Consider the following 20,562-nt stretch of genomic DNA (forward strand, 5'->3'; position numbering starts at 1 on the left):
AGCAGAAGAGGTTCTGAGTACAGATAGACCAGACTGGTTAGAACTAGCTGAGCTGTGGTTTGTGACTGCTTTCCTACTTTTAAAAGTTTATAGCAGCATACCAGCCTACATCCATAGCAGTTCACTTTACTCTCACTGAGTGTTCTGTTCAGTTTCACTAAAGTTCATCTTGCTATGAGAGTTGGGGGTTTTTTGTTTGTTTGTGTGTTAGGGACTAAGAATTTGCTGCTGTTTACTTCCTCAGCTTAGTTCTTCTGAGGTTTATGTCTTTTCATGCTAAGACAATCCCTGAGCAGTCAAAGGTGCTCTGTGTCCTCTTCTTCATGCGACTTTATGTGCAAGGTGGCCCCTGATTACTGACAGGTGTGTGGTATGTGCTGTGGCAGCCAGGTCTGGTCTAGATAGGACCTTAGAAGTCCTTAACAAGCAGGATTCTGTACAAGCCTTGTTTTCTTACTTGTAATAATTCTTTTCTAATGGCTCAAGATTTTTTTTTTCCTCAATTCTTCTGGGAGAGAATAGGCTGGATTGTAGATTCCTGTAGATAATATTTAGCCTTTCTCCTTTCAACTTAAACATTTTGGTGTTCATGTCTCAATTCTGACTTCTATTAGACATTAAATGTTGTCTATCAAGGATACGTGTACTTGTCAAAGCTTCAGCAGACTTTGGGGAAAAGCTGTGATGCATATTAGAGATAAATGATGTTAGCTTTATTGCAGAGCTGTACCACTCAAATTTCCACCCCTTACATCTGTGGCCATCGTTAAATGTGCAAAAGGCCAAGCTGTAACTAAACAGTACTGTAACTGTGTTGGGGATGTGCCAGTGGCATAAATGGGGAAGACAACAGCATGTAATAGCCTTCTGGAGTTAAAAGCATTATGCCTTAGACTGGTCTGCCAACTCAGATGCTTATTTGGGAGAGCAGTCATTGGGGTTTCAGTCATTGGAGCTGATGCACTTTATTTTCTCCAGACCTGCAGAATGTTCTTTTTCAGTTCCTTGTGGTGCCTTTGCACTGATGGTTCATGGAGTTCATGTACATGTGACATTTTTGGTACAAAATACCTTGAAGAGCTGTAATCATTAGTGAATGATCAATTTGTGTTAGAAGTAGCAGGACAGTATCTTTACTCTTAATTTTACATGAGAAGACCTTTCACAATCTGTACAGTTAAGAATTCTAATTCTTAGACTGAATCAGGACCATAGATTTATATTTGTTAAGATTACCTTTTAGTCATCAGAATCTGTTTTCAGACTCTTATGTGCATCATATGTGTAATGACACAGTGACTTTGGTGCCTTTTCCAATTATAACAGCATTTTCTTTTAATTTCTGTAGTTTTAGGTGTTGCAAGCTAGTTCTTCCCTCTATGGGATTCTTCAGCCTTTTGAAGTCAGCAGGCACTTCTCCTTTGATTTTTAAAATTTAAATATTAAAAGATGTGACCAGGATTCCTGTGCAGCCCCTTTTCCCTTTTTCTGATGATTGGTTGTCAATGAAATTTACAACATCTGGGGCTGCTGTCATTTTTCCATGTGTTTTTTCAGTTTCTCACTTCTTCCACACTTCCACACATCTCAGCTATTTTGTTTCATTTGCTTTCTTCTTCCTGTGTTCCTTTTTACTTTCTTTGTGTTACTTCCCAGAACTTTTGGAAGAGAAAGATACAATGCATCTGTTGCTTCTCTCGCATGGAGTTTGAGCAAAGCTCAAAGTTTCCTGCTGGTGATTGTCCCTCCTCTTGAATACCTGCTGGCATTCCTTCATTCTAGCATTCTTCAGAAATAGATCAAGGGCTGTTATTCAGAGGCCCCTTGGCCACTTTTCCTTTGGATCTGGGGTGCTTTATCCTCTCTCATCTCATTTAGCATGTGCTTACCAAGCAGTGCTCTCTTCAACCCATTCCAGTGATGATGGACCCTTTTCAGCAACAGAGAAGAGAGGTGGAATCAGTGTCTTGCTGCCAGCCAAGGACTTCCACAATCCATTTATATAGAGGAGAATCCTTCTAATGAGGATTGATTTCTTTCTGTTCATTTAGATCAGTTCTTTCTTTTGTGTGCAGTAACTCCCTATCTGCAAGATAAGCTAGCAGATTTTGTATTTGAGATAAAGGCTTGGATTGAATTTGCAGCTCACATGCTCTCATGATATTATCATTACTTAGCTGCAGTTATGGTTTTAATATGAATTGGCAGCAGCTTTTACAGACAGGCTGAAATTCATAGAAACCTAACTTAAAATGCACAGAATGAGAAAAATGCCTCTCTTGAAAGGCTCCTGCTGAGCTGATAACAGTCTACAGGAAGACATCTATTTAAACAGAAATAAAGAAATACCAGGAATACCCTTAGGTTGCTCAGATCTTATTTTCAGCTTTATTAATGCTGTGTTTAATTTTTGCAGCATTTCCAGCCCCCTTAATTTAGTTTGCACTGCATTTGGATCAATTAGTACACTTGATGATGCACTATTTGCCTCTGCCTATTTAAAACAAGTGAAAGAACAGGATGGATTTTCAGTGTATTAAAGAAACTGGAGTTCCTCCAAAGACTCTGATTATTCCAAATGGCAGATCTCAGAGGCTGGCCAAGTGGAAACAAAAACTCCATGTTGGGTAGGTGTCCTGTGGACTTATTTTCTCACCCCAGAGACTTCTCAAACTGATTCTTCTACTGACATCTTGGCTTCAGGATTTCTTCCCCCTCAATATGGATATTCTCATGAAGATTGTACTACCCGCAAGTTAATAGAGGTAGAGCCTCTATTCAGCAAAACAAAAAAAAGAGAAAATAAAAAACCCTCTTCAATACTGCAAGGATTTAGAGAGACTTCCTGATGTGATGGCAATACTGTTAGAAACCAGTTGAGATTACATTCAGCTTTCCTTTCATCACTAAGCATCTTTACACTTTTTTCTTGGAGACTAAAACACCCAGGGATTAGGACAGTAGAGAAGGCAACCTCTCTGAACCTGACCTGCATGACCTTACTCAGCACATAATCAAGGTGCTAATATGTTAGATTTATGCTTCATTGAATCTGTGTGCCCTCATGTATGGCATGGTTTTTTGTTGTTTTTTTGTTGCTATTGGTATTGGGGGGAGTTTTTTGGGGGGGAAGTATTTGCCATAATAAGCAAATGTGAAACATGAACTTTATTGCAACACTCTTCTAATACAACTGGGTATATTTAGTATTGTTTTAGGTCACATTATCAACTGTTCCTGCCTTCTGCTCAAAAGTATTGGCAGCATCAAATTGTAGTTATTAATGTAAAGCAATGCTTGCTACAGACTTATTTGGTACATACAAGTTACTGAAACACCAAGATTCAACATATGAATTTTATATGCTAGGGAATAGATTAAGATGTTTCAGCTTGGAGAAACTACCTCTATTTATCTTTGTGTTAAAATTACTGGGGAGGCTGTTATGTTTTGTTATTTCCCTGTGAGGTTTTGCTTTTTCATGAGTGAACAGTATCATTCTGCCTCAATGTTTTGACTGTTTATTGTTCCCAGGGGAAACCTTGTTTATTTGTCTTGCTCCTGGTCTGTCACAACATTTGTAGTTTGACTCAGATTTCTTGCAAGTTTGCACATGGCAAATCCTGTAATCTCATTTGATTCACCAAACTTCATACACAGCTCTGAGAAACATTCCCATTTCACTGAAGTACCTCCTTAGTGGCACAACAGAGGTAGATCTAAGTCACTGTAAAAGTTGCATTGTGATGCTGGGTTTGTCGATTTATTCAACAATAACAAAATACAGCAGGTGAATGACCTAGGCTGAATTCCCTTGAGTATCTAACCGATATAGAAGTATCTTATTCCTTTATGTGTCTTTTGGAAACAACAAAAATCAATTCTTTCTTAAGTATCTTCATTCAGCTTCTTAATGTCTTAAATGTGTATTTAAATACCCTGATACTGGTCAATTGAGTAAATGGGGTTGTGGACCCTGAAAAAGCAAAATCCCAGTATTATTTGTATCGACACTCCACTGTAAGAAATGCACTGTCTTTATCTTGCCCTGTAGCTTTTGATGTTCTGCCAACCCCCTGGAGCTTGAGAATTACTGTGCTGGCTAATGTGCCATATAGACCACAATGTAAAAGGTTTATTTTAGGTGGATGTAATAGTCTGTGGCAGTACACTGCAGGCAGGGCAGTCTGAGGAATCTTGCCCTCTTGCTGACACTACCTATTTTGTGGTTAAATAGATGACTTCAGACTCTGGATTACCTTTCAGAAATACAAGCCTGTCAGGCTGTGCACTCCTGTGCAGCAGATTTTTCTCTGTAAAGGTTTGGTGTTGCTGCCCATTACTTTCTCTAAGCCCATTTGGTGGCTGTACAATTACCAGATTTCTGGTCTGATAATAAAATGTCAGCTCCTGAAATGTTGACATGTCTGCTGCAGTGCACAAGAGTGATAGTAATTTTAACTAGAGGCTTGCTTTCTGTCCAGTATATATTTTTATTTCAAGTTTTCTGTTTATACAGCAACAGGACATATTATTCTGGTGCTACCCAGCAGAAGTCGTTTTGTTTGCTACTAATGACAGATTATGTATGCTTTAAGAGATTTATTTTCTTTTTGCTATGCACTATTATTCATAGTGTAGAACACACCAAGTAAGAGAGGCTTTTTTGGAAAAAAAAAGAAAACAGCAATGATATAACAGTAGTGTGCATAAAGCTTCACAGAGCTGTTCAGAGAGCGTCTTTTCCCCACAATTTGACTTGTTTTGTCAGTGTACATTAGAAATGACCACTTGAGTGCTGCTCAGTGAAACCATATACTTTTTTTAAAAGTCAAATCATATTTAACTCAAAAAGTGTCTTTAAACAGAAATTACTTCTGTACATAGCCATTTGTGTGAGAACACTTAAAGTTTAAGATTTCAGTACTTTTATTTTCTCTGGAATGCAGAGGAAGACCTTTCAAAAGTTCCTTTAGTCTGCTGGAATTTGTATTAGTGAAGCAATACATTACTTAAGTACTTGTGGTGCTTTTTTTTTTTTTTCTGCTTGGTATTATTAGGCATATTTTCAACTTCATGCTTGTGTAATAGGAAATAGAATCACAGAATGGACAGGATTGAAAGGGACCACAGTGGGTTATCTGTTCCAACCTTCCTGCTTAAGCAGGGTCATCCCAGAGCACATGGCACAGGTTTGCATTCAGGCAGTTCTTGAATATCTCCAGCAAGGCAGACTCCACACTATCTCTGGGCAACCTGTTCCAGTATACAGTCACCTGCACAGTAAAGTTCTTCCTCATGTTCAGGTGGGACTTCCCATGCATCAGTTTCTGCCCATTGCCTCTCATCTCATTGCCTGGCACCACTGAGCAGATGGAGCCTGGTCCATCCTCTGACACCTCCCTGCAGATACTGACAGACATTGATAGGTTCCACTCTCAGTCATCTTTTCTCGAGGCTGAACAGGCCCAGCTTCCTCAGCCTTTCCTCTTAAGAGAGATGGTCCATCCCTTCATCATCTTTGTTACTGTCCACTGGACCCACTCCAGGAGCTCTGCATCTCCCCCCTACTGAGAAGTGCAGAGCTGGACACAGAACTCCAGATGTGCCAGGGCTGAGTAGAGGGGCGGAATTGCCTCCCTTGACCTACTGGCAATGCACTTCCTAAGGCATCCCAGGTTACCATTGGCCTTCTTGGCCACAGGGCACTGCTGACTCTTGGACAATTTGTTGTTCATCAGGATCCTCAGGTCCTTCTCCACAGAGCTGCTCCATCAGGTCAGATGAATGTCTTCGAAATAAACACTGTCTTCAAAATAACCAAAATTGTTGTATCTGATATATATATCTCCACACTACACATGTATATATCTCATTCTTGGCTTGAGTAATGTGCTGTGGTGTTAAACAAACTGTCATGTAGAATTATGCTTAGTGTAAGCTGATTTCCAGTAAGGCACATGAAGACTAGGTACTGCATGAGAGAATATACTACAATGTATTATGTTTCTGATTATTTTATTGAATCATGACATGGCATTGCGTTATTTCTTATGCCTGATAAGTGACATTTTCATATGAACAAGAGTATCAAAATAATGTGCCATTGCATTGCAAAGTACATTCTCATTTACCATAGTTTATACTTGATAGATAAAATAAACATGGCCTGAAGCAGTTTCCTTTCTAGTCCAGATCCTGGTTGCTCATGGTGCTGAAATATTTGAGATGCCTTTGCATCAACACTTCAATCTAGTAATTTTAATTTTGTCTTCAGGTGTTTCCTCCATAGCTGTCTGTTTATGCTTGAACCCGAGTATTTCAGTAAAGTTAATTCTCACAGAAGTCACTTCTATGATTTGTGACTTGTTTCAAAGAACACACACTTTGTGGAGCTCATTTGCTTGTTCTTTTAAGAGGGTACTTGCAGATTCAAATAATAGGTTTTTGGAAACTGTTTTTAGAAGATTTCGTGAAACCACTCACAGATCCAGTGAGCTGCATCGAAGGGCAGGACTGAGGGGGTTAAATTTGTTTATGTGTTATAAAGTCAGGTGCTCATCATTCACCAGAGCTGCTGTTACCAGATTGCAGAAAGTCTCAGTATGAGGATATTGAGAACAGAAACACGCATGTACAGAAAGAGCAGTGGTTTTCAGAAACACCTCATTCTCCTTTGTCAAAGCCAGTCACAGCAGGCAACTGGGAAAAGCTAACAGTCAAATGAATCTTACCTTATTTCATATCACAGCTTACATAGGGGAGAATTTCCACAAATCAGGTCATATAACTGTCCCTTTTTCTTCTTGCAGATCACTTCTTGGGCCTTATTGTTTGTAGGATGTCTGCAGGATGCGTGCTGTGGCTCTGGTGGGTCCCCACAGTCATTTTTCTCAACTGTGAAACATACGCACATGGTTTTCCCTGAATTAATTAGGAAATATTGCAATTATCTTTCTCCATCCTAAAATTTTTCAACCCAGAGCAAAATCTAATCTTTTTGACAGGACATGATTAAATGGGATGTTTAACCTTGATTTGGGAAGAGGGCTAACCTCTGACAAGCCAAAGGCTGAATTTCATTTTGTAGAAAATTTTTTGATATTGCACTTTTTAAAAATTACTTATTTATTTTTGTAATTTTTTATCTATAAACAGTCTTGAAATTCTTATGCCCTTTAGAATGCATAGCTGGGACACTTCTTGTGCATAATCACAAAAGGTATGTAAGGATATATATGGCATGCATGTGATCGAATCTCTTAAGAGCAGTCAAAACTAAATTTGTTGTTATTCAGGGAAGCAGGATGTTAGGAGCAAACAGAAGTGTGTGCCACAACAACAAAGATAAATGCCATAGCTCTGCTAGTTCCCCACACAGCATTTATGGATATGAAGCAGTTTAGTCATGATATCAGGGAACTGATACATCTGTTAAGAGAAATGCATTTTATGCACCATAAAATTAAATGTTGCATTGCCAAGAAATATAGGAAGCATTCCTGTAGTCTGTTTTTGCAAACTAAACATTGTAACGTGATATCCTAAGAAGGTGGAACTGGAAATCTGTTTTGAAATCATATTCCATTAGGAACGCACACTGTACTTTATGGAAGGATTACAGCTGTCTTTTATGGTGCCTTATTTTTTCTACAGACTAAACTGTGTACCATTAGCAGACTAATGCATAAGGAAGATATATCAAATTTATGTTGAACTATATCATCCTAAATGAATCCAAAGTACTAAAAAAATCTGTGCAACATCTGTCCCCTGGTGCTCCTGAAGCGCTATTACCAAAGGGAGGCAAACAAACGCTATCTGGAGTGTTTTGCCTGTGTTAGGAAAGAAAATTTTGGCCAGACACTCCAAGCTTTGAGTACCGTGCTTCTGGAAAGTTCCAGCACCTCTGATAGAATCATAAAATCGTTAAGGTTGGAAAAGACCTACAAGATCCTTGAGTCCCACTGTTAACCCAGCACTGACCATCCCACCACTAAACCATGTCCCCAAGTGCTACATCCATGTGTCTTTTAAAACTTCTGGGGATGGTGGCTGGGCCACTGTCCTGGGCAGCCTGTTGGGATGCTTGAAAACCCTTTCCATGAAAAAGTTTTTCCCGGTATACCCAATCTAAAGGCACCCTCAAACTAGTTGTAGGGATTTCTCATAACTTTAGTTTTTTGAAGTACAAGACACTGTGCTGGAGCCTGTATGGCAAAATAGAGAGTGCACTGAGGCAGAATCATTGAAGTCAGATTGGTGACCAAGGTGTCACTGCTCTGTAAAATCAACCAAGGATCTGTATATCATTTTCCTTTTGGTCTGCCTTTCTCTGACATGTTACTACTCAGTGCTCTACAGAAAATATAAGTAGAGACAGGGAATAGGTGGCAAAATCAAGTCAACATTGTGCATGTTTTCTAGATATCAGCTGAAATATTTGCATGGTTACATGTGTATGCAAAGACACAAGTCAGCAGTATGGTCCTATAAGTAGTGACAGTGATGTACTCCTTGGAGTCTTGTAGCTCCAAGAATGTAGAGGGTAAATTCTTAGGCACTGTGTAAATTGGTATAGATTACTAATTGACACTAGCAGAGAGGGTGGCCCCTTGGGTTTCTAAAATGCTCTTGGCTCATTCAAAGATTATACACACGAAGATTATATTTGCTTTTCTGCTCTTACTTGTTAAATGCGTTCTTTATTAAATTATATTTCTGTAGTTAACTCTCTTCTGTAGAAGTGCCTGGCAGGTTCAGGCTCTTAATGCATCTTCCTCACTGGGGGGTTGTAAGGCTTAATTGTTCATAATGTATAAAATGACATGAAAGGATTTATTTAAAAGCAATGTATTATGATGATTATAAAGCTGATGGTGATGTGCATAACACCTGCTGTCACACCAGCCTCAGCAAAAGCAGTCTTTGCTTTTAGACTGGAATTTCTCTGGAGCAGTGAGAACAATATCACTTTTCAGGGCTTCTTTTTTCCCCTGTTGAAAAATCTGGTTTCTCTTTGAGAAGGCAAAATATTGGAGTTTATTCTCTTTTCTAATGGATATAACTAATTTGGTAAGATTATCTCACGTAAATCCTGGTATTAAGGTGGACAGGTCTTTTGCCACTGAGAAAATTAAAATAATAGCTAAAAATACACTTTTTTATTTTTTGAGAAGAATCTGCTATTGTGGTAATATTTGAGCTACTGAAAAGGTTTATAATATAAAGTGCAGATAAGAACTGAGATTAATTGTCTCCATTTTATAGTTACTTGCATTCTCCTTTTGATCCATCAACTGCAAAAGTCAGAAGAGGTGTAGTAGTGCAAAAGTTATCCAGACCTATATAAGAGAACTCATTATTTAGTGTGGTATATGTTTGAATCTCTCTTCCTGTACCTCTCGGACCCCTCTTCATTGTTTTCTTTGTTATTCTTTCTTTGCCTTATATAAACTAGAACTGAATGAGACAGAATGCCCTGGGGCATTGCTTATGGGATTCTGGGCTTTTCATCTCTTGATTGCCTTCTTGGCAGCATCTTTAGTGAATTCAGACCTCTATCTGTTAGATACTGCAAGGTAAGGTAGATTCTGTAAATCGAGATTAACTCTTAATTCTGTTCCTTAATGGGGAAATGTCTATATCTAACATGGCATCTCTCCTGATAAGGAGTGAGGGCTGGAGGGTATTGTGGAGGAGCTCTGAAAGTTTCACCTACTGAAGTCCTTCCTGTTGTGTAAGCAGAGGATTCTGATCTCTGAAACTGACAATTCCCATCCTTCTGGTGTTGGTCAAGAGAATGTGATCCAGTTTTGAAAAAGAAAATTTTATTTTGAGTGGAGTGTCTTGGCAGAATGAATGACATTTGAAAGGTGATGAAAAAGCCCATTAGAAAATGGTTTCAGAGACACCACTGTAGCTGTTACTTGCAGCATAAGTATAATGCTAAGACACTGAGAGAGAACACCTGAATTTTAGTGTGCTTGTTTAAAAAGAAACACCTCAAGGTCTCTTAATGTCTTTGTAAATTATTTGCAAATTACTTGTCTTTACACATGCCTGATCCAGACCTGAAAGTCCCATTGCCTTTTTATTTCCCATTTTCATCCAATTCCTCCCAGTAACGTCACCTTCAGATAGTTAAGTGCTATCAATAATTCCTTGATTTGCTATTGCATGTTTTGTGCAGCTATCAAAACAAGGGATTTTTTTTCAGATTCAATTATGTTTGCAATAAGGTATGAGCAACCTTTAAAAAATACTGCTGAGTTTGAGACTTTAGGGGCTATTATTGCACACAGGCAACATCCTCACTTCCAGCCGTGACTGAAAATGCTTTCTTAAAGTTTCTCTACAATTTCAAAAGATAGTGTTTCTTGCATAGAGAATTACCATAATATAATGTTTTATTAACATTGTAGGCATTTTTATTACAGCTTATTGAACATGCTGGTGTTTCTCATAACACACAGTTATTTGAGGGTGCTTGGATAGATATTTGTTTAGCAATATAGAGTAAATCTCTCACACTGAGACAGAATGTTTCTCATTGGTAACCAGGCTTGTGTTTTATTGGCAAGGATGCTTGTCAGTGCTAGAGGGCAAGGCAAGAAGAGTGAATTAGAAGTGTATACCTGTTGCATTAGGGGTAATCCAGCTGTTCTTGTGAATGTGTCTACAGAGTGTGCTCGTATGGATTGGAACACTGGGATGAGAGATCTGTAATATGTATGTTGCTGGAGAATTATTTTTATATTGTCTGAATATTCCATATACTGTACTACAGCCAGGCAGACCTCAGATTGCCTGTGCTGTTATTGAATTCAGTTTTCTTCACTGAGTTCAATGAGATTTGAAGCAATGTCTTTCTAAAGTTGTGATAATAGATCAGGCAAGAGAAAATGCTTCTGTTGTGCTTCTTTATCCTTAACTTAGAATTGATTAAGCATTACTGATTTCTAAAGAAACTGTGTTATGCTTGTAAATATAAATTATTCTATACCCATTTGTTAAAGCAAATAGGGAGTATAATGAGCACATTTATGTGATGCAAAGAAAAACTGCAGTGGTACCATGTGTCATGTCATTTCTCAAAGTAAATTTCAGTTTGATTTTGCAGTTTAAACTGTTGACTTGAATTTTGAAAGATGATGTTGGATTGGTTTGTGGAAGGAGTATTCTGCCCTATTTTGTCATGCTTATTATTAGATTATTAGAGAGACAGCTGCAGCTGGCTTAAAATTGTGCACTAAAAATATTGAAGAGTCTGGCCTTGAGGAAACAGAGGCGGTAGAATGGCAACAAGAATATTCATTTAGCACAGAGTTATCTGGGGATTTGAGAGATGCTTTCAAAAGTATGCTATATCACAGGACAAATTTTATTATATTGCTTTTGTCCCTTACTGCTTCTATTGATCTTTTTCAAATACGTCTTTCAAAATTGTCACATATCTGTCTTCAGAGCCATAAAATAAGGTTGACATTAATAAGGGTTTCGTATCTCATTTTACCAAGAGAGCAGAAGGGACAGATTCTGTCTATTCAATATGCTTTCAGAATTAATTTAATTAAATATAGCTTGTTTGTTCATTAGGAAAGATTTTCAGTGAAAATGTGTTAATCAGGGTGGGTAACTTACACATTCAAAAGTAAGCTCCATTATTGGGGTAGTACGAAAGAAATTATTAGTATTTATCACGGTGATTCATTGTACTAATTTTAAGGAGTTTAGGTCTCATTTTTCAAAATAATTCAGCATTTCCAGCCAAAAAGCACGTGAGCCAACACTGAAAGCACCCAGATGAATGGCCTCCTGCTTGCCTACAAATGGCCATGGCTTGATTACGTATCAGTCAAGCAAAACACCAAGCAACAAGAGAATTTAGCATCATATAACAGTAAAGAAAGGGCTCAGAGTTCAGAGCCTTCTGAGAGATATGCTCAGCCTTCCAAATTCACCTAAATCTTAATTTTTGCAAGTGCTGTGTGACAGAGCACTGGGAGCTTGAAAAGATTCACTGCTACATGAGCTGAAATAGCCTACTGACAAACTCTAAAATATTAGTTCACCACTTTGATTAATATTACGTAGCATGCAAATGTATACCCAGACACACAAACTAACATACATGTGTATGCCTATTATATTTGACACAATTTCTTCCTGATGTATTTGTTATTCTTCATTATCCTGCTAGGGACTTTTCTATTTTGCTCTTTTTTCTGTCTTTCACTGTGTGTTGCCTGCTAAATTTGAAGGAATTCTTTCACACTTTTCTGAGTACTTTGAAGAACCCTCATCTCCTAGCCTAAATTCTGAGTTCATTGATCTTTATTCAGACTTAGCTCTCATACACTTACACATTTTGTAGTGCCAGGATTTGGAATTTTGACTACACTAGGCAGCAGTTACGCTAATTACTTTTACAAAGTATCTTTTGTATGTGAAATTTCTAGAAAAATAATTCAGGAATAATAACTTTACAATCAGCTGATAGAAGACATGAAATTTATAGGCTCTTCTCAAACTGAATAACCCTCCTACATAACACATATAAAATTGGAAGCACAAATTGGGTTGGAAATCCCAAATCACAAAAGTGAGAGCTGCCTAGCTGAGGGTTTGTCCTCCACTCTCAGATGTGTTTGCATCCTGACTGCCAGACTGACCCACACTCCCCTTCTTGCTCCAGCATATTGGAAGAAAATTTTCCAGGACAGTTCTTTTGCCTAAAGTTCACTCCTGCCAGATTTGTCCTTCTCTGAGTCCAGCCAGCTGTAAAAGGACTCCAGTGGCATTTGACAGACTGTGTGTGAAATAAGTCGCGCCCTGTGTCCAATGGATGTAGTTCACTGAACCAAAAAGAGCTTTGTACTTTTTTAGATGATAGCATCACACTTGAGTACAGAGAAAAAGACCAGAGCCTCTACTGCTGCCTTTTTTCAGTTGTGTGCTTTCTCTTCACTTTCTCAGCTGTCCCCTAAACCCACCTGAGCAACTGGTATCATCTGATTATTCTGGTATTTGGCTTACATGGTTGGATTGCTATCAACTGCACCCCTGTGTGTGCTTGTCTGAGTAAATCCAATCAGCTAATGAAATTGTGGTCCTTCCATCAATTGATTAGCAAATTCTTTGTATAGTTACACTGGCCCATCTCTCTTCCAAAGCTGCATATTTTTGTTTACCCAGACAGTCTGTGCCTGACCCCTTCCTTGCCTTTCTGGAATGCCCCTTTTTTCACTTCACAGGCATTTAGTATATTAAAAAAAAAAATAGATATGATTTATTTGGGAAAGTGACCTTTGTATCTCTTCAGAGCCAAGCAACATTCCTTTGAATTTGTAGGGTATTTATTGGGGTTTATTTACTTTCTTTTACTAAAATAATTCTATATATTCAAGTATAAATGTTTTGTATTATCTACTGCATTACACTTGAAAGTGAGAGGTATTTGCTGGACTTGAGGGTTCCATGCTGCAGTATCTGCTTTCCTAAAGTAGCCCAGTGGGGTAGTGTGCTGTGCTGCCTTACAAAAACCAGAATAATGCAGCTTGTGCATGTCCAGGAGCATGGTGCATTCATGATGCTCTTTGTGGAGCTCTGCAGTGACACTCCCCCGCCCCTCCAACATCATCACAAAAATGACATATCAGCAGACTTGTATTTTTGGCTGTTTCTGTTCTCTACAGATTCATCATCAAAGAGGATCATCAAAAATAAAATTCCTCCTCTGCAGAGAAATTATGTCTATTTAGGAAAGGTCTTTATATAATAAAGGCTTTTATTTTGGAGTAAAAAATCTGTTGGCATTAGAGAGATCTGTTCACTTTGGCAGAAGCCTCCTGAAATCAATAGATTGTTTCTTTTACATACAGAATACTGAATAAGCCTCTAAACAATAGAAGTTTACTTATGTAGACTTTACCCTAATGGCATCTTCACTTAATTTTCCTGATAAAACCTTTATGGTAAATTCAGTAACCACTCTCCTATTTATCGAGGTTCCAGCCTGCAAATAATTTCAGAGACAGGATCTACTTACGGGAATACATTAGCAGTATTAGATCCAGCCATGATTTGTCTTTCTTGTGTTAACTTTGAGTAGGAGGGAGTCTGCAATCAAGATTTATAACTGCTGGTTCTGTGGTACTGGTAATTCCATCACCCCCAAATTGACTTCTGATTTTGGGGGGGTCCAAACCACAGTGGAAGTCTATATCCCAGAGTCCATATGACATATAACAAAGCATAAGCCCCAAAGCAAGTAGCTTTGGGAGGGCATGGGCACTCAGTTGGTTTCCTACTCAGTCACTGAGCTGCTCCCTGTTGGGTCCTCTTGTCCATAAGGCAGAGGTACAGAAGGGATGTAAAGATTTTATTTAATTTTCTCTGCTAATGCTGTAAAGGAAAAATCTCATTATTGGAAATGAATTAATTTTGAAAGTGTTAAAAGACTTCAGCCAGAGGCAGGGCTATTAGAGAAAAGAGTTCAAATAAGTGAAGTTTGGTAAAACGGCTAGTAACTGAAACTGTATATTGAAATGTAATTGAAACCTATTATTAGAGGTATTGAGCATTTTTAGTATTCAGAGTAGTGCTATCAGTACTGCCTGTAGTACTGTGAGCTCTTTTTTTAGCAGTTAAGGACAGTAGCCTTTAGTCTGATTCTTTAACTATGTTCTGAGACTCGTGGGTTTGATGTTCTATTTCCTGCAAGCCTACAGTGCAGGAATGAGATGATTTGTAGAAGAACCATCTGGGAAACAGCAGGATTATGCTGGCACTCTTCCTTGGGATTTTCTCCTCTTGCATAAAAATGTGAGAATGAACCACATCCCCCAAATCCACCAAAGGCTGAGGAACAAAGACAAGCATAGTTAGTCTGTATTGCAGAGGATCTTTCAGCATCTACAAAAATTGAGAAGGAGAGTTGAATTCTTTCCTCCTGCAGCCGTTGCTCAGCTTCTTCCTCAGCTTCATCGTCCAACATCTGTGTAACAAGCTGGTGCCTGGGTAACTCCTGGGCAGTACAGAGTCCTTTCTCACAGCAACCTGTAGTGCAGCTGTTCCTTAGGGTGTTCCTGAACAAATATTTTGATTTTGGGGTTTTTTCCCTGTAAGTTGCTAAGATGTGCGATGTAAAGGGATATCAACATTTCAAATTACTTGACAAGTTAGTGCTAGCACATTTGAATACACATTTAGGAGGGATAGTTGTAGGAAGGAATAGAAAGATAGAGTTTTGGCCCATGACAAGCATCCCAGCCTTTCTCCCAGATGGGAATGGTACACTTGGCTGTGCCTGTGGATATCAAGACCTGGCTGCTGCACTGACATAAGGGGAATGTAAGTTCTAAGGGGAACATCTTTTACACAACCAGCCCTGTTTCATAATCTTTCCCTGCTAGAAATCTTAAAAGAGAACAGAAGGAAATGCCACCTCACGCTGCTGACCTCCTGACAGGATTTATTGTAAGAAGCAGGTATTTCGCGTTACTAAGTTGGTAGGATCCATTATGGTGGCAAAGAAAGTGTATGAGAGCTCTACTGAAGCCTTCTTACCTACCTATCCCTGTCAGCACTAATAACTTTCAGTGGACATGCATGATTGTTATAAACAGTAAACATCATCTGTTTTTCCCCTTTATGAATTCTTTCAAGAGCCCCATGTGGTTCTTTCCCAGTGTAATATGGCATATGTTAAGGATGAACTATTCACTTTTTTTGCCAATATTTTTCTTTCTTTTTCCTTTATATCTGCTTTGCCAAAACTCTGCGTCTTTTGATGTTGTGCGGAAATGTATTACTGCTTCACAAAAGTCTGTGTTTACTCACAATTTCAAACAGAAAACATGTAGATGCAGAATTTAACTTACACCTTCTCTGAGAATGCTGAGACTCGAGATGAGTAAACATTCTTTCAAGAGCTCTGGAAGGAATCTTTTGAGTCTCATTGTGGTTTTTATATACCTTGAGTTGTATTTTTTACCAGTACTTTCAGCTTTCTGCACAGTTATACTTTCTTAAAAATATTTATATGCAAAAAATAAAAGAATTACTACTCTTAAACCATATTTCTCTTCTTCTCATTCAGAAATTGGCTGGTTTCAAATAGATATATTTTAGAAGATTCCCATATGGAGTGTGTGCATTGATGAGGAGGAAGTGTGACTGTGCTTTCTCCACACCACTGCCTTGCTTCAGGGGTGCTTATAATATTCTACAGTGATCTTCTCTAAAGCACTTTAGCATTCTCCTCCATAAAACACTATGGCATGCTATGAATTATATATTTACAGTAAGGCAGATGTGTCTACCAGTTCAGTCATGAGATATGATGATATGCTTTTTTGACTCTTAAGTGGTTAACAATTGCAAAATATTCTTTTTAATGCCTAGAACTCTATTCACTTTATTTTTCTTTTTGGGTATTGGAAAATAGATCTTAAACATTTCTTCTGTTATCTAGCACTTTAAGCCTTTTCATAGCATTTGTAACATCTCTGCCAACACTCCATCTGTGATTTTAGCTTGCAGGAAACACTTTGCAAATCTGTTATTAGCTTAGATGCAGAGAGCTGCTGTTTAAATATTAATTGTAACTTCTCTCGTAAGTGCTGTCAAACACACTCAGTCACTTATGAACTTCAATAGATATTGGGGGGAGGGAGTGTGGCAGGGGTAGGGCCTGCTCTTAGCTGTAGCAAGGGTCCTACTCAAGTTACCAGTACAAGGTAGAGAAGTGTTCTGATGCTTGTCCTCTCCTCTTGACCTCAGTTCCACAACTTGCACACACATGACAAAAAAAAATAGAAAAGAGTAACTTTAAACAGTAAGCAAACTTCAAAGTGGACTTTCTGCCAAACTAGTTGTGAGCAAGAAGAACATCACACAGTGCTCACAGGAAAAGATGAGATCCATTGAGATCCATCAGCTGTTTGAAATCCTAGTTATTGGTCACATACACTTCTAAAGTACTTCAGTATTGCTCCATCCAGAATCACATTCAGTAGCGGCATTATATTGGGGTAGAGCCCATCTAATATTTTTAGTCATGATCCTCACCCTATTTAATTTCTTAATACCACAAAACATACTTTACACTTTAAAATAAAAATTTAAAAAGCAAAATATTATGTGTTTACAGACATTTCAGTGAAGTATTTGATAGAAGTGAGGAACACAATGTTTAACACCATCCAGCCTGCCTGTTTTCTGTGGATTACCAGAGCATTATAATTGTCATATGCATATTTGATATAAGTGAAAGATGATCAGCCCCATTAAAATCATATGATGTATTTTTTCCTCTCTTCTTCTTCCAGATGGTTACTAATCTTTTATTTGTGAGGTGGTTTGTCTATGGTGTAATCTGAGATTTTTCCTCTTGTCATTTTAGTGAGTTACTTCTCTTTGTGTTTGCAGGTGGACTGAATTTTAATATGCTGAATTCTGTTAATTGCTTAGAATTTAGATGTTTTTCTTATTATCCTACAAATATATATTTTAAAAAATTAAGTATTACCCACATATTCCTTTTATCTTGCAGCATTCTGTGAAGAAGGGTGCAGATATGGTGGAACTTGTGTAGCCCCTAACAAATGTCTCTGCCCTTCTGGATTCACTGGAAGTCATTGTGAGAAAGGTAAAGCTTTACTGAAAAACACCTTCTTTGGTAATGAGAAGTATGATATGTGAAAGAAGTTAATTACTTTCCATTCTTTCATTCTGCTTGATGCTTTCTCTCTGTTGAAGGTACGGCTGTTCCATTTCTGCCTTTTCTGCACTGAAAGTTCATCTTGTCTAAAACTTTCCATGTTGAATTTTATCAGGGATATATCTGCTTTTGCTTCCAGTGTGCACTTCTAGTTAATTAGAAGGGACATTAAATGAAAAATATTTGCTTCACCAGTTTGCTGTGGTGCAAGCTCAAGGTTTCCTTCTGCTTTTCCTGAATTTGTTGTGCAAATTAGACCAGAATTTGGATGCTTGCTTTTCACTTCAGGTTATTGAATTATTAAGATTTGATTTGTTTCTTAGTCACAGTTTTTATAGAATCACAGCCTATTCAAAGATGTTGTAGCGGGTTGAGTTCGAAACCGGGCAGAAAACACCAATTAAATGTAGTGGTTTTGGTTCAAAATATTCATTACTTACTTATTTTCCTTCTGTGAGATAAGAATTAGGAGAAAAGCAAAGCAGGCACAAACCTTAAACAGTTGCAGTACAATGAAAGAGTTTTATTACTAATAGAATTAAAAGTAAAGAGACAATAACAAAACAAAATTAAAGCAAATCCCCCTTCCCCCCCCCCCCCCCCCCCAGCACTTCTCTCTTTTTACCTAGCTCACACAAGGGATAACAGAACATGGGATGTTAGTCAGTGTTCCAGTTCTTGAAAAGTCTCTCTCTTATGCTTAAGGGAAAAAAGGGTTTTTCCTTCAGTTGCACGTGGTTCCCAAACTGCCACCAACAGCAGATCCGCCCGGAAACAAACAATCTGCTGTGTGTAGAACATCTCTCCCATGAAAAATCTCACAGTTCCTTCACACTACAAAACATGGGCCATCACATGGGGTTATTCATCTTTTTAAGGATAAGTTCTTTTGGCCTGCACACAAAGGCTCTTCTTCGCCACAAGTCTCTAGCAGCCTCTTACTACTATATAGCCTGGCATCGGCATTCTTCACAATCTTCACAGGCACACGAAGATACTCCATCCCCCCATGTTCTTCAAATGGATTAAAGAGACAAACAGTTTGTGGTATTACAGTTTCTTACCACGGCATGCAAGAAGGTTTCTTTTAAGCTGCGCGCCAGAATCGCGGCACCGCCCTCTTTTCTCCCGTGCCATGCTCAGCTCTGTCCCACGGGACTCACTTCTCTTTCTCTCTGACTCTGACGCCGCCATGCTGAAGAGTGTTCTTGTTCGGGCTTTACGGTGGGGAAAGCCTCGCTCCCTCTGTGCTGCTGGCTGCGTGGTGTCTTCTTCAGTTCAGCACGAAGTGTGCTGGCTGCGGACAGGAGGCTCTGCCGGCTCCCGTTGACTCCGCCGGCTCCGCATGGAGAGGAGAGGGACCCGCCGGTCCCCAGAAGCCGCGCTGGATGGGTTTAGCTGTGAGCAGTCCATGGCTGGGTTTAGCTGTGAGCAGTCCATGGCTGGGTTTAGCTGTGAGCAGTCCATGGCTGGTTTTAGCTGCCTGTGGCTCTGAGGCAGTCCCCCCCAGCCACCCAGGGTCCGTGCCACAGCGTTGGGAAAGGGGGAAAGGGGGAAAGGGGCAGTAGCCCCGGCCCGGCCCGGCGGGGCCAGGAGGCTCCGGAGCCCCCACCTCCCAGCAAGCGAGCTCCGACCAAAAGGGGAAGTCCCGCCTTTCTGTGCAGTTTAAATATGTAAATTGTGAGAAGCGTAATTGGTCTTAAAGACTGTCCATCAACTCAGGGTCAACCCAATACAGATGTCTCACTAGTCATGATTAGATTCTACCTGTTCCTAGATTTTTATTTTTCAAGATTTGCTTCTGACAGCCTCATAGTTCCACCTTCCAGTTTGTTTCACAAAGAGCTGGTTCCTTGTCTACCTTAAATGAGGAGAAAGAGATCTCACCAAACTCCATATAGGACTCTTATTATTTTCTTTATTTAGCAGATTTGGGATTTTATTTTGGTTTGTGCTTATTGAGGTTATATGTCACTTAACAAACTCAATGATGAGGGTTTTTTTGCACTGTATGTTTGTTAATTAACTGTTTACACTTGTATTTACTTTTGAATATGAAGTGGATTGTTAATGCAGGTTGTACGCTGTAGTATGGATGAGATTATAATTGGTGAATTTTTTTAGAAAGAAAAAAATGAAAACAGAGAAATAACTGCTACAGTTAAATTAGTGGAACCACTTGTAACCCAGAGATTGTGCAGTAATTTGTGTGTTTATTGAAGTCACTTAAGCCCAGTTGTCAATAAATCTTCTTTAAGTAGCTTCTGAAAACTGCTAAATACTTCTATGGGTGTAGCCAAATCACTGTATACTAAAAGCCTGTAGTTTCTAGTTGTCAGCATTGTTTATGATTATTTAAGAATGAACTAGGACATTAATATTTTCATCTCATCTAGAATAAATCTGAGTACTTATTTTTCTTTTGCCTCTAGCCTTTGGGTTATTTGTTTTAAATAGAAAAACAACCTCCAGAGTCTCCTGCCATTCAGCAATGAGTCCCGGCAATATCATGGGGAAGTAATGCAAGACATTCCTACCTCAAAGCCCCACCTGCCGTGGCTCCCCAGCTGCTAATGCTTCCTGCTGGTTACCCATGTATAATTTGCTCATTCCTTTCTAAAACATGTGTTGCTCAGAGACATCAGTACATTCAGAGGGATGCAGGATGCTAGAGATCTGTTCTGTGTATGTGACAGTATGGTAATGCAAAACCAGTAGCAGCATTGCCCTAAGGTGCCCTCCCTACCCAGGGCTTCAGGCTAGATTTTAGCTCCTCTGCCTGTGATTCTTTCACCCAAGGATCTTAGAACATTATTTTTCCTTATAGCTGTAAAGGG

General features: G+C 38.9%; 1 protein-coding gene across 1 annotated transcript in view; it reads left to right on the plus strand.

The window, feature by feature from the left end:
- The window catches only part of NELL1 (neural EGFL like 1), a gene marked incomplete at both ends in the record, with an annotated part of 289,446 nt that overhangs the window by 204,512 nt on the left and 64,372 nt on the right, over positions 1–20,562 (plus strand). Inside the window, one exon of the mRNA XM_082283926.1 lies at positions 17,558–17,653. Within this exon, the coding sequence (XP_082140052.1) occupies positions 17,558–17,653 (96 nt within the window). The remainder of the gene's footprint in view (positions 1–17,557; positions 17,654–20,562) is intronic.

The sequence above is a fragment of the Coloeus monedula genome (assembly GCF_965178545.1).
Source record: "Coloeus monedula genome assembly, chromosome: 6".
NCBI classification, from domain to species: domain Eukaryota; kingdom Metazoa; phylum Chordata; class Aves; order Passeriformes; family Corvidae; genus Coloeus; species Coloeus monedula.